This window comes from Hyperolius riggenbachi, chromosome 1, assembly GCF_040937935.1.
Source record: "Hyperolius riggenbachi isolate aHypRig1 chromosome 1, aHypRig1.pri, whole genome shotgun sequence".
Taxonomy (NCBI): Eukaryota; Metazoa; Chordata; class Amphibia; order Anura; family Hyperoliidae; genus Hyperolius; species Hyperolius riggenbachi.
The window spans coordinates 343,392,483-343,405,422 of record NC_090646.1 but is presented as its reverse complement, the minus strand read 5'-3'; the positions used below and the strand labels follow the sequence as shown (position 1 = coordinate 343,405,422).

General features: G+C 41.0%; 1 protein-coding gene across 2 annotated transcripts in view; it reads left to right on the top strand.

Annotated features, from left to right (window-relative positions):
- The window catches only part of GRIN3B (glutamate ionotropic receptor NMDA type subunit 3B), a 158,985-nt gene that overhangs the window by 108,188 nt on the left and 37,857 nt on the right, over positions 1-12,940 (top strand). For both annotated transcript variants that reach the window (XM_068234034.1, XM_068234033.1), the window contains 3 exons: positions 294-409; positions 530-681; positions 6,711-6,875. In XM_068234034.1, coding sequence (XP_068090135.1) covers positions 294-409; positions 530-681; positions 6,711-6,875 — 433 coding nt within the window. The remainder of the gene's footprint in view (positions 1-293; positions 410-529; positions 682-6,710; positions 6,876-12,940) is intronic.

Sequence of the window (12,940 nt, the reverse complement as noted above, 5' to 3'; positions counted from 1 at the left end):
GCAGAGTATTTGCACCTGTGCAGAAAACAAGAGTAGCACCTTATTGGATCAAGAGGGATCATTTCATTTGATTAATGCCTATGCAGCAGTGACATGACACACTTTTTTTATGGAACATATGGATCTTGAAAACTTTAACCATTTGTTAAAATGATGCATTTCAAATCACACGCTTCTTACACAAGTCTGAGCAAAGGCTATTATAGAGTAGATCAAAATACTAATAAAATGTGTGCATTATTACAGACTTTTTTTGTCATCAGAATAAAAATATTTTTGTCACTTTTTTTCAGAACAGATCCACCAACTCTTAATGCCTTTATCATGGACAAAGCTTTGTTGGATTATGAGGTATCCATAGATTCTGACTGCAAACTGCTGACTGTGGGGAAACCATTTGCAATAGAAGGTAATGATAGAGAGATAGATAGATAGATAGATAGATAGATAGATAGATAGATAGATAGATAGATAGATAGATAGATAGATAGATATTCTGTAGATAATCACATTTTCCTTTCTTTCCCAGGTTATGGAATTGGCTTGCCCCAAAACTCTGCCTTAACGTCTAATATATCAGAGTTTATAAGTCGATACAAATCATCTGGATTCATGGACACTTTACATGACAAGTGGTACAAAATGGTGCCTTGTGGGAAGCGGGTGTTTGCTGTGACTGAGGTAAAAGTTATTTGATTGTGGTCCTTATGATAACATTTCCTAATTTATTATAGAAGCAAAAGAGTTTATGTACCGTGTTAGCCAAACAAATTATGTAGGTACAAAAAAGGAAAATTATGTAAAAGTAATACCTTTTAATGGCTAACTGATAAAAGTTAAATTCATTTTTTCTACCTACGTAATTTATTATGATATGTATGTTCACTTAACTGATTCATACATGATTTCTTTTTTGTGAACATCTTGAAACACAAAATTGAAATGTAACTATATTCTTAGATGCAGTTAAAACAATGTAACACTAACCAAGGTTGCAGGAGTGATTTTCCTAAAAGATAATGACATACAAAATAGTATAGCAATAAACAAAAAATATTTGTGTTTTTTTATTTATTTTTTTGCCATTTGGAAGAGCCATTTAGGAGGAAATTGACTCTTCCATAAAGTTGTGAGAGTGACTAGATATTGAACAAGCTACAGTATTCTCCAGTGGCAATGGAAGCTACTGTTACGCTACTGTTACGCTTTGTTCCCTGGCACATCTCTGATCCCAGTCCTTGTCATACATATATTTAATGGCTATGCCTTCTGCCAGAAGAAGTTTCCTTCTGCACACATGGATGCTCCTTGTGTACTTCTGATGTCTTAGATGGTGTCTGTACGAAAGACTAAGTAAATACGTTTTTGCAGCACCTTTTTGCTTTTTTTTTCTTGGTTACAACAGTTATATATTAGGACAGATTAGTTACGAGAATTTATTATGTTGGGTGAGGACTTAATTTACAGTGAGCCAAGCAGAGTGAAATATATGAGGAGAGGATCTATCATGATATGCTAGGTACACACTATGAGATTTTCTGGCAGATTTACTGTCAGATCGATTATTTCCAACATGTCCAATCTGATTTTCGATCGACTTCTGAGCCTTTTTCAATCGATTTTCCATTGAAGTGACTGAAAAATGGTTGGAAGTGAATGGAAAACGGTTGGAAATTTATCGCAAAAATGTTCGAAAATCGATTGGACATGTTGAAAATAATAGATCTGACAGTAAATCTGCCAGAAAATATCAATGTTGTGTACCTAGCGTTATTGTTTGGTACATCTCTGACCTCTTACCTATTTATAATAAATGGTTGAATGAATATGTTATTCAAAATAAATCCACAAGTAACAATTTCATTAAAAATAATAAAGAAAAATAATAATAATAATAAAGCGTTCCTTCCTTCCTCTTTCCTTCTTTTTTCTATGTTTATCTGTTTCCTCTGTATACTTCTGTCTTCATATCTATATTCTTATATATTTTTCCTAGCAAGAAGTTTTGTATCAGGATGATACCATTTATTAGCTAACTAAAAAGAATAAGCGTAAGCAAGATTTCGGCTGTATAGCCTTCGTCCGGCTTCAATCCTGTTTGCTTGCAAGCTGATGGAACACACAGCACAACATACATGCAACATCAAAAGGGGATACACAGATTTTTTTCAAGCATGAATACTTGTCATTAAGATGCCTTAAGTGAAACAGAACATCTAAATGGGTCGGGAGGTTGTTAGCTGAGATAAGACTCTTTGTTTACACAATATTCACAGACTTGGGACTGTCTGTCACAGAGGCATTGTAAATTCTGAGTTCACAAGTGTAGCTATATAGGCTGAGAAAGAGTTTTGGCATTAAATATCATCCGCCTCATACCAGTATAAACATTTTTTGTCCTTATTCGAGCCTTTGTCCACCGCTTTGAGCCAATTTATAATTTTTGTTTCTGCTATTAATCTATTATTTGATGTTTTGAAGCCACCCTTTAGGGCAGTGACACGAAGATCGTTCATGCTGTGTCCGTTGGAACGAAAGTGTATAGCATCTGGGAGTACAGATTTTGGATTGTTAATAGTGTGCCTGTGTCCATTCATACGTTTGCGCAGAGTTTGTCCAGTTTCTCCCACGTACGTAACATTGGGGCATTTAGCACACATGATCAAATATACCACATTGGTGGAACCACAGGAAAATGTGCCTTGCACTCTTTTCTCCTGTTGTGAATCTGGTGTCGTTAAACTGTCAGTGGAGTAAATGTGTCTGCAGGTCCCACACTTTTTTTGTCGGCAGGGTGATGTTCCGTTTGTTGAGGCCTATTCAAAGAACTCCTGACAATCATCTGTTTTAGGTTGGGTGGCTGCCGATATGACAGGAGGGGAGGGTTAGGGAATATCTTTTTCAGTCTGTGTTCCTTGCAAAAAAAAGGGATGAATTTCCTTAGCAATCCTCCTTAAGATTTCCAGGTGTGTGTTTTAGGTGACAACTATAGGGACACAGTCCTCTTTCTGCTTTTGCTTATATTTCAGGAGTTCAGTCCTGGGCAGGGCCGGATTTACCATAAGGCATTGTAGGCACGTGCCTGCAGGTGCCTGATGATGGAAAGGCGGCTCACTCCCCTCCCTGAGTGCCTTCCTCCCTCCTTCCCTATACAGAGTCCCGAGCAGAGCATAGATGACAGGTTACTTACTCACCCAGCTCTCTGCATTCCACTTATGAGATCTCCCTTCAGTCAGGTGCACAACTAGCTACTGTTAATACTGGGGGTACATCTAGCTACTCAGTATTGAGGGTACTTCTTATTACCTAATATTAAGGGGCACCTGTAGTTACCTATGCTGGGCAGGGAAAGTAGGGGGGAGGTTAAAGCTGCAGGGTGGTTCAGTGAGGGGTTGTAGGTTTGCGGATGGTGGAGTCTAGGGTGCCAGGACATCTGTGCCTATAGGCTCCTGTGATGTAAATCCAGGCCTGGTCCTGAGGATGATGTTGGCTTTCTTGATTTTGGCCTCTGTCATAGGAGTACTGTAACCTTGTTTAATGTACTTGTTCTTAAGGCAATCCAGGTGCTTGTCTCTGTCCATCATGTCAGAACAAATCCTGTTGTACCTTATAGCTTGGCTGTAAATTACAGAGTTTCTAATGTGCTTGGGATGGAAACTCTCATACCTTAGGTATGTGGGACAGTCTGTTGGTTTGCGATAGACAGACATTTGCAGGTTGTTCCCCCTGATGTATATGGTGGTGTCCAGAAAGTTAATCTCCATGTGAGAGTAGGTAATTTTCAGTTTGATTGTAGGATGGAAGGCATTAAAGTTCCTGTGGAACTGGAGAAGATCATCCTCACTTGTGGACCAGATGATTAAAGGGGAACTGAAGTTAGAGGTATACAGAGGCTGCCATATTTATTTCAGCCCTGCTGGTCTATTTCAATGCAGTAGTATCTGAATAACACCAGAAACAAGCATGCAGCTAGTCTTGTCAGATCTGACTTTTAAGTCTGAACCACTGAAACACCTGATATGCTTCAAGCTTATTCAGGGGCTATGGCTAATAGTATTAGAGGCAGAGGATCAGTAGGGCTGCCAGGCAACTGGTATTGCTTAAAAGGAAATAAACATGACAGCCTCCATATACCTCTCTCTTCAGTTCCCCTTTAAAATATCATCAATGAAACGGACGTTGGCCATGGGTTTTATGCCACATGCATTGAGGTATTCCTTTTCGATTTTGGCCATGAAGAGATTTGCATACTGTGGTGCAAATCGTGAACCCATTGCCACTCCCATCTGCTGTAAATAGAGGTCCCATACAAATGTGAAATAATTATGGGTGGGAATGAATTTCATCAGTCCAGCAATAGGTTTTACAAGTATGCCCCGACCGTGAAGATAATTATGACAGGCCGCAATGCCATCATCATGGGGGATATTCGTGTACAGGGACTCCACGTCCATCGTGGCCAGTGTGGTTCCCTCAGGTACTGGGCCGATGGCAGTTAGTTTGTTAAGGAGGTGGGTGGTATCCTGTATGTAGCGGAGTCTTTTACAGACAAGAGGTTTCAAGATGTTTTCTAGCCACCCTGAGATATTCTCTGTGAGAGTTCCGCTCCCTGAGATTATAGGCCTGCCTGGGTTTCTCTCTTTGTGGATCTTGGGAAGCATGTAGAAGCAGGCTGTTCTAGGCTCTTCAGGGATAAGGGTCGTTACATGTTGTCTGATGTTTGCAGGCAATCAGTTTACCATCATATTGAGTGCCCTACTGTAGCCTTTTGTGGGGTCCCCCTGTAATTTGGCTTAGTGTGTGGTGTTAGATAAGTGTCTTTGTGCCTCCTGGATGTAGTTACTGGTGTTCAGGATGACTATGGCACCCCCTTTATCATACTGGCCACAATGGACGTGGAGTCCCTGTACATGAACATCCCCCATGATGATGGCATTGCGTCCTGTCATAAATATCTTCAGGGTCGGGGCATACCTGTAAAACCTATTGCTGGACTGATGAAATTCATTCTCAGTCATAATTATTTCACTTTTGGACAGAACCTCTATTTACAGAAGATGGGAGTGGCAATGGGTTCACGATTTCACAGTATGCAAATCTCTTCATGGCCAAAATCGAAAAGGAATACCTCAATGCATGTCGCATAAAACCCATGGCCTACTTCCGTTTCATTGATGATATTTTAATCATCTGGTCTGCAAGTGAGGATGATCTTCTCCAGTAAATTATATCATCCTGATACAAAACTTCTTGCTTTTACTGATGGCTAACACGGTACAATACCCTACTGCTACTACTATATTTTTCTTACGTACACGTCTTTTGGCATTTTCTTTCTTGTTGTTTGTTTTTCTTTTCTTCTAGCTTTGTGTTCTATCCTTGCAGTCTTCTGCTCTTCAGTACTGATCAGGACGCTTCTTATAAGGGATTTAATTTTCCCATTCTGTAAATAAGTGCCTGACTAAGCATCCCTGTCATGTGGGCTGACCTTTGTCTTTACCTCATCTAGAATCTCATTTCACAATTCAGACTTTGTCCCTCATTATGGATCCATGACAAGCGCTGGTGACACAGAGTATTCACATTTTATGACTCTCGTCTCAGAATGCCTCCTGCTTCTCTGGGCTATGGACAGCATAGCAGCCACTATTTACTGTATATTGTACTCAGAATCATCACTATGTTGTCCATTTCCCTTTACTATTGGGATGTATTAATATACATAGCGAAATAAGTTGCAGCTTTTATCACTTAGACATTGCTACGACTCACAATGAGATAACAATACAGCAAGTACACCATATTATGAGAGATTATTGGAATATATTTGTAACATGTAATAATCTTTTCAGAGTATTGGTGTAATGATTAAAGTTAATGCTCTCTGGATGCACACACCTAGTAGCAGGATGAAAATGGCATATAATTATATTATTTTTTTCTTAAGACAATTGACAGTGACGTGCCAAATTCTCCTGACATGTTAATAAGCCCCAGTAGGAGGCAGATTATCAAATCGAAATTTTTAGTAGCTGGGTAAAGTGTTCAGTGACTTGATGGCCAAAACTACCATCTTCCCCCTTCCTAGTAAAAACTAATTAGAATTGTTGGTGTACAGGTAGTCCCCAGTTAATGAACGAGATAGGGAGTGTAGGTTTGTTCTTACCCTGAGTCCATTCTTAAGTCGGTGCACTGTTCCACCTCTTTCTCCTGTGCCTTCTTTCTATGTGCCCCCTTTTGCCTCCAGTGTCCCTCCTCTGTGCCTGTCCCTCTCTGTCCCCTTATGTGTCTCTCTATTCCCCTCTGTTCCCTTATGTGTCTCTCTGTCCCCCTCTGTGCTTCTCTGTTCCCCTCTGTGCCTATTTGCCCCCTTCAGTGCCTTTGTTGCCCCTCTGTGCCTCTCCATCCCCTTCTGTACCTCTCTGTTCCTCTGTGGCTCTGCCCCCCTCTGTGCCTCTTAGTCCTCCTTTGTTGCTCTGATCCCCTGTCCCCTCGCTGTGCCTTTCTCCTTCGTTTGCCTCTCTGTATCCTCTGTGCCTCTTTGTCCATTATGTGGATCTGTCCCCCAGATTTTGGAAGCTCCCTCCCCCAGCAGAAGGGTCATTTGGGGATTAACTGTACTTTATTTTCACTCATCATTACAAGTGAAATGATAATTGTCTTTGTGAGCGTTCAATATTAGCCTGCATTGTTGTGCTTATTTCGTTCAGACCCTCCAGATGGGAATTTACCATTTTTCGGGGTTATTTGTTATGCTCTGCATTGGATTCTGTGGCTCACTTCTCACATCATTAGGAGAGAGAATTGTCTACTATCTGATTTTGCCCCGAATGAGAAAACGATGTAGATTCAAATACTGGCTACATACCAGCCAGGTAAGTTGAATATTTTAAAAATTTACCTCTATTGTCTTGAGCCATCCATGTACTTGCTGTGAATGATAATGTGTAGTATGGATTCCCTTAGGTGTGAGGGGTGGGGGTCTGAGGTATGTAAAAGGGCAGAAAGCAGCAGCGGCATTTTGCTTAAATTAAAGTGAACCTCCAAACTAAAAATCTACTCAGCAGAACTGAAAAGGCTTGGTGTTTCTTTAAAGCGGAATATAACCCTGCATTTCAACTTTGCTCTAAAACATTATTTACAGCATATTATATGCAAAAAGCATTTTTTTTTTACTAGACCAGCATTGGAAGGGTTAAGCACAGAGGGTTAAAGTTCCGTGGAGAGATATGCAGAAGTTCAGATTGTTATATTCTATTTAGTTAAATGTATCTATTGAGAAATGTTACACACTCTTTGGCTGTCCTCCAGCTCCTTCTCAGTCAGAGAGAGTGAGTCACATTCAACACTTAGATACATTTATGTAAACAAAATGTATCTATGTCAGCTTCGGATGCGTCTGCAGAAATCTCCAGGAACTTTAAAGCCCTGTGTAACCCTTCCAATGCTGGTCTAGTAAAAAAAAAAAATGCTGGTTGCATATAATACGCTGTAAATAATGTTTTAGAGCAAAGTTGAAATGCAGGGTTATATTCCGCTTTAACAGTTTCACAGCATCAGAACTTTGTTTTTCCTACCAAAGCATCATTTTTAGCTGCATTTTTAGCTAAGCTCCACCCATCAAAGAAAAAAAGCCCAGGCTTTTTTTCCTTGATGCTGTGCAGAGCATGATGGGATTTTCTATGTTGTTATTCATGTTGCCTAGCAACTGGGAGAGGTGCTCAGGACACAGGACAGTTGGAACTGTGTCTCATGCTCCCTGTCACCTCCTATCAACCAAAAAGATGGCTGCCATCATAAAATCAAACATTTGCCTGTTCTTTTAAAACAGTGTGGGTAAGAGATTATATTGCCTATCTATTTTAATTAACATAACTAATGTAACTTAATGACAGTATGTTTGTTTAGGCTGGAGTTCCACTTTAACCTATAAATGACTGAATTTCTTACTATCCTTTGGTAGTATAACAGAAGATTATTGATGAGACAAATGATACGTGTAAGGTTTTAAATATTAAAAAATCTTTTGTGAATGATTTCTTTGAGGCGTGAAAAAACTTAAGGTGTATCAGAGAGCTTATTTGCCCAGATATTATAATGCTAAAACGCATTACCTGTTTTTTTCACCTCACAAACTGTGAAGTTAAAGTGGACCTGAACTCATGCACAAGACACAAGGGAAACACAGATTAATCCACCTTATTTGCGTTTAGAGTGAAGAGCTTGTCTAATTCCCCCTCAGCTGCAAGTAATCACAATTGTAAATTGAGCGTACAGCAGTGTCAGCAAAGGAATCTTGGCAGCCTCAGCAACCTCAGCTAATTTGTAAACACAGGATGTTAACCCACTGTCTGCTTCCATGAAAGCAGGAAGTAGACACACTGCAGATGTATTGCAGGAGTTCTGTGGGCTGCAACAAATATTTTTTTTTCTGTAAAGGTTATTATGCTGTATTATGCTGTTATTATGCTGCTGCGTATCTTTTAGAGCAGAGAGGAAGTTCTGAGTTCAGGTCTGCTTTAAGCAAGTAGTAATGGTGAGAAAATATTAGCAAAAATATTCGCAAAATTAGCAAAACAAGCCAGTTTGTGTCATTTACAAATTATATGTGTGTCTGTTACCCTGACCTGGACCCTGGACCAACTAAACATATGCTGAAATGCCCTGACCTGCTTGGTCCAGCATTTCACAAAATAGTAAATTGCTCTCTGCAAGCAGGGAGGTTTCCTACCTCTCTAAAAGAAGGAATCATCAAGCCCCTTCTTAAAAAACCTTCCATGGATCCAGATGCTCTGAGCAGCTACAGACCTGTCTCCAACCTCCCCTTCTTAGGTAAAGTTATTGAAAAGGCTGTCTATCTGCAACTTGAAACCAGGCTGTCAGTAAACAACATCCTGGACCCTCTACAATCTGGCTTTAAGAAACACCACAGCTGTGAAACAGCCCTCATCCAAGTCTGCAACGATCTGCTCATGGCAAGGGACAGAGGGGAATGCTCCATCCTAATCCTGTTGGATCTCTCAGCTGCTTTTGATACAGTTGACCATAAAATCCTGCTTAACAGACTGCAGAAGTACTGTGGCATCAGTGGATCAGTCCTCCAGTGGTTCAGATCATTCCTGACTGACAGAACACAGAGAGTATCCCTAGGACCTATAATGTCCAAACCTGCACCTCTACAATTCGGAGTGCCACAAGGATCAATCCTATCCCCTCTGCTGTTTGCAATCTACATGTTGCCAATCGGTACACTTATCCAACGACATGGCCTGACGTACCACTGCTACGCCGATGACACACAGCTATACCTGTCCTTCAAACCTGGTGGAACAGACCCTACCCAAAAATAAACTCTTGCTTAGCTGAGCTTCAGGCATGAACGAATGATAACTGGTTGAAACTGAATGCTGACAAAACTGAGGTCCTGTTTGTCCAAAGCCAGTGCTCGCCATCAAAACAGCTCTATCCTAAAGCAACACCAATCAGGATTGGGAATTCAGACATAAACAGCTCCAACCTTGTGCGCAGCCTTGGCGTACTAATCGATGGGGAATTGAGTTTCAGAAACCAAATTTCATCTGTAGTTAAATCTTCCTTCTTTCATCTGAAGAACATTGCAAAGATTAAACATCTGATTCCCCCAGAGGATCTTCAAACCCTAGTCCACGCCTTCATCACATCACGGCTGGACTACTGCAATGCCCTTTATGCTGGCCTCCCCAAAAAGGACCTGCGTCGCCTGCAATTAGTGCAGAATGCTGCTGCCAGATTGCTAACAAACCAGCCTCGCCACTGTCACATTACACCGATCCTTCGCTCACTGCACTGGCTACCAGTAGAATGGAGAATACTCTTCAAGATTGGACTGCTGACATTCAAATCCCTGCACAATCTGGGCCCTGGATACATGAAGGACTTGCTGAAGCTGCACCACACCTCTCACAACCTCAGATCAGCAAGTTCTATAAACTTGGTCACTCCCAGAGTGCACCTCAAAAAATCTGGAGACAGAGCCTTCTGTCATGCTGCCCCTACTCTTTGGAACTCCCTACCACACCCAGTAAAGACAGCACCATCCCTGGAGCTATTCAAATCCAGACTGAAAAGCCACCTGTTTAGCCTGGCATTTCCAGATTTATAAAATTCTTCCTCTGTACCACGATGGTCGGAGCCATGCTTATGCGCTTTGAGTCCCACGGGAGAAAAGCGCTTTACAAATGTTATTTGTTGTTGTTGTTGTTGTTGTTAGAGAGTTGTGGGGATAAATAAAGGAAAACTCCCATGGTGTGTCTATGGCCATGTAATGTTTTCCGATAAAGTGGAATCTGCAACCACACATTTTGAATGGCCAAATTTAAGAGGTTAGGGAAATGTATGTGCCGTTTAATGAATGCTGCATTATAATTAGCTAAAACATGGCCACACTGGGCATACCATCATGGCATGGTTATACTGTGCATGCAATGGCATGTGTGTCAAGACCAAATTGTTGACCCATTGATTTTGGAGGATCTAGTTCTTGATGGGATGGTCCATAAGAAACAAGTAGATGCATATTTTATGGTAATTTTTTGACTAATTCATGTAGACTGATAGTGAACTAATCAATTGCCATAACTGCTGCAATTCCTTGGTCCATTTTCAAGCTGCTTAAAACTGTCATTTTACTTGCATCAACTTGGTATTATTTTCATCTCATGGGCCTGGAATCCCAGTGAAGCAAGTTTAAGAAGAATGGCCCTGAAACATTTTGTGAGGAGGAGGAGGAAAATGAAAGTAGGAGTCAATAAAGGATGGATATGAAAGGCTACAACGAAGAGCAACAGAATCCGGGCACCAGCCAATAAAGTCTAAATCATCACCTCTATTTCATCCTCAAATCACAAGACAAAAGTTGCAGAAGTTTGGCCTGACAGTCTGTTTTGCAGGAAACCCTGCTTCGTCAGATGCAAAATTATTACACTAGGTTATGGTACAACAATCTTATACATAACTGCATAAAGTCCAATGCCGCCGCACAGCCGAGCACACACCGTTTTTGAGTGCTACCCCGAGCCACTGACCCGCTCGAGCGTATAGTAATCTAGGTGACCCGCTTGAACAGCGGTAAGCCGGAATAGGAACAAACAAGTTAAACACAGTTAAAACCATGTTTCACTTGTTTGTTTCTATTCAGGCTTACCGCTGTTCAGACGGGTCACCTAGGTTACTATACCCCCACCTGCCTACCCTCACTGATACCGTGACTCATCTCCTAGGACACAGTTGGTCACTATGGAGTGACGTTGGCCTACTGGATTTTCCGAATTACATACTCAGAAGGGGCGAGGCTCACGCCAGCAGGTTGGTGGCTTGAGGCGGAGCTCAGAATCGTTGAGCACTCGGCTGTGCGGCGGCATTGGATGAGCAGTAAGCCTTACACTTTATGCAGTTATGTATATATAAGATTGTTGTACCATAACCTAGTGTAATAATTTTGCATCTGACGAAGCAGGGTTTACTTCAAAACAGACTGTTAGGCCACACTTTGATTTGAGGATAAAATAAAGGTGACAATTTGGACTTTATTGGCTGGTGCCTGGATTCTGTTGCTCTTCGTTGTATACTATTGAATCTTAATGGTCTGGAGGCACAGCCATTGCACCACTACCTTCAGCAGCCTGACCTGGTATCTTGTTGTGCCAATCTATTTCCTTCCCATCTAATTAACATTTATAACAGAAAGAGGTCGACCACGAGCGCCCTTAGTAATCTAGGGCACTAATGTTATGATTATCCTTGGGCATTCCCTCTGCCACCAGATTTGTCAGAAAGACATACAGTAGGTAAGAGTCTACAGTGCAGATAAACACATGCATACGGCAAAGTAAAATCTGTGGTTCTGTGTCCTGCATTTGTTTCCCTCAGTGTAATGACTGGAAGTGTTTATGTAGCTTCTGTTTATCGTTTTACAGTGTAGATTATCAACTGAAACAGGAAATGCAATTGGTTGCTATAGGCAGTGAACACAAATGCTTCCCACACATAAGGCTCTGCAATTTTTGTATCTCACAGTCAAGAGGTTAAAGGACAACTGTAGCGAGACGGATATGGAGGCTGCTATATTTATTTCCTTTTAAACAATACCAGTTGCCTGGCAGCCATGCTGATCTATTTGGCTGCAGTAGTGTCTGAATCACACCAGAAACAAGTATGCAGATAATCTTGACAGATCGGACAATAATGTCAGAAACACCTGATCTGCTGCATGCTTGTTCAGGATCTATGGCTAAAAGTATTAGAAGCAGAGGATCAGCAGGATAGCCAGGCAACTGCTATTGCTTAAAAGGAAATAACTATGGCAGCTTCCATATCCTTATCGTTACAGTTGTCCTTTAATGTAAGTGCAATGCCTAATATTCCTATCACTAATACGACATGGCTAGAGATGGTGACAGTTGGCCACTGGGGCAGCACAGTGAGTATTGTATGACTCAGACCTGAATCCAACTCAATACACATATAAAAAAATGCAATTTCAGAGGGAGGATACCAGACATGGAGCAACTGTAGGCTGACAACACAATGGTGCATATATATATATATATATATATATACACTCACCTAAAGGATTATTAGGTACACCTGTTCAATTTCTCATTAATGCAGTTATCTAATCAACCAATCACATGGCAGTTGCTTCAATGCATTTAGGGTTGTGGTCTTGGTCAAGACAATCTTCTGAACTCCAAACTGAATGTCAGAATGGGAAATAAAGGTGATTTAAGCAATTTTTAGTGTGGCATGGTTTTTGGTGCCAGATGGGCTGGTCTCAGTATTTCACAATCTGGTCAATTACTGGGATTTTCACGCACAACGATTTCTAGGGTTTACAAGGAATGGTGGGAAAAGCATCCAGTATGCGGCAGTCCTGTGGGTGAAAATGCCTTGTTGGTGCTAG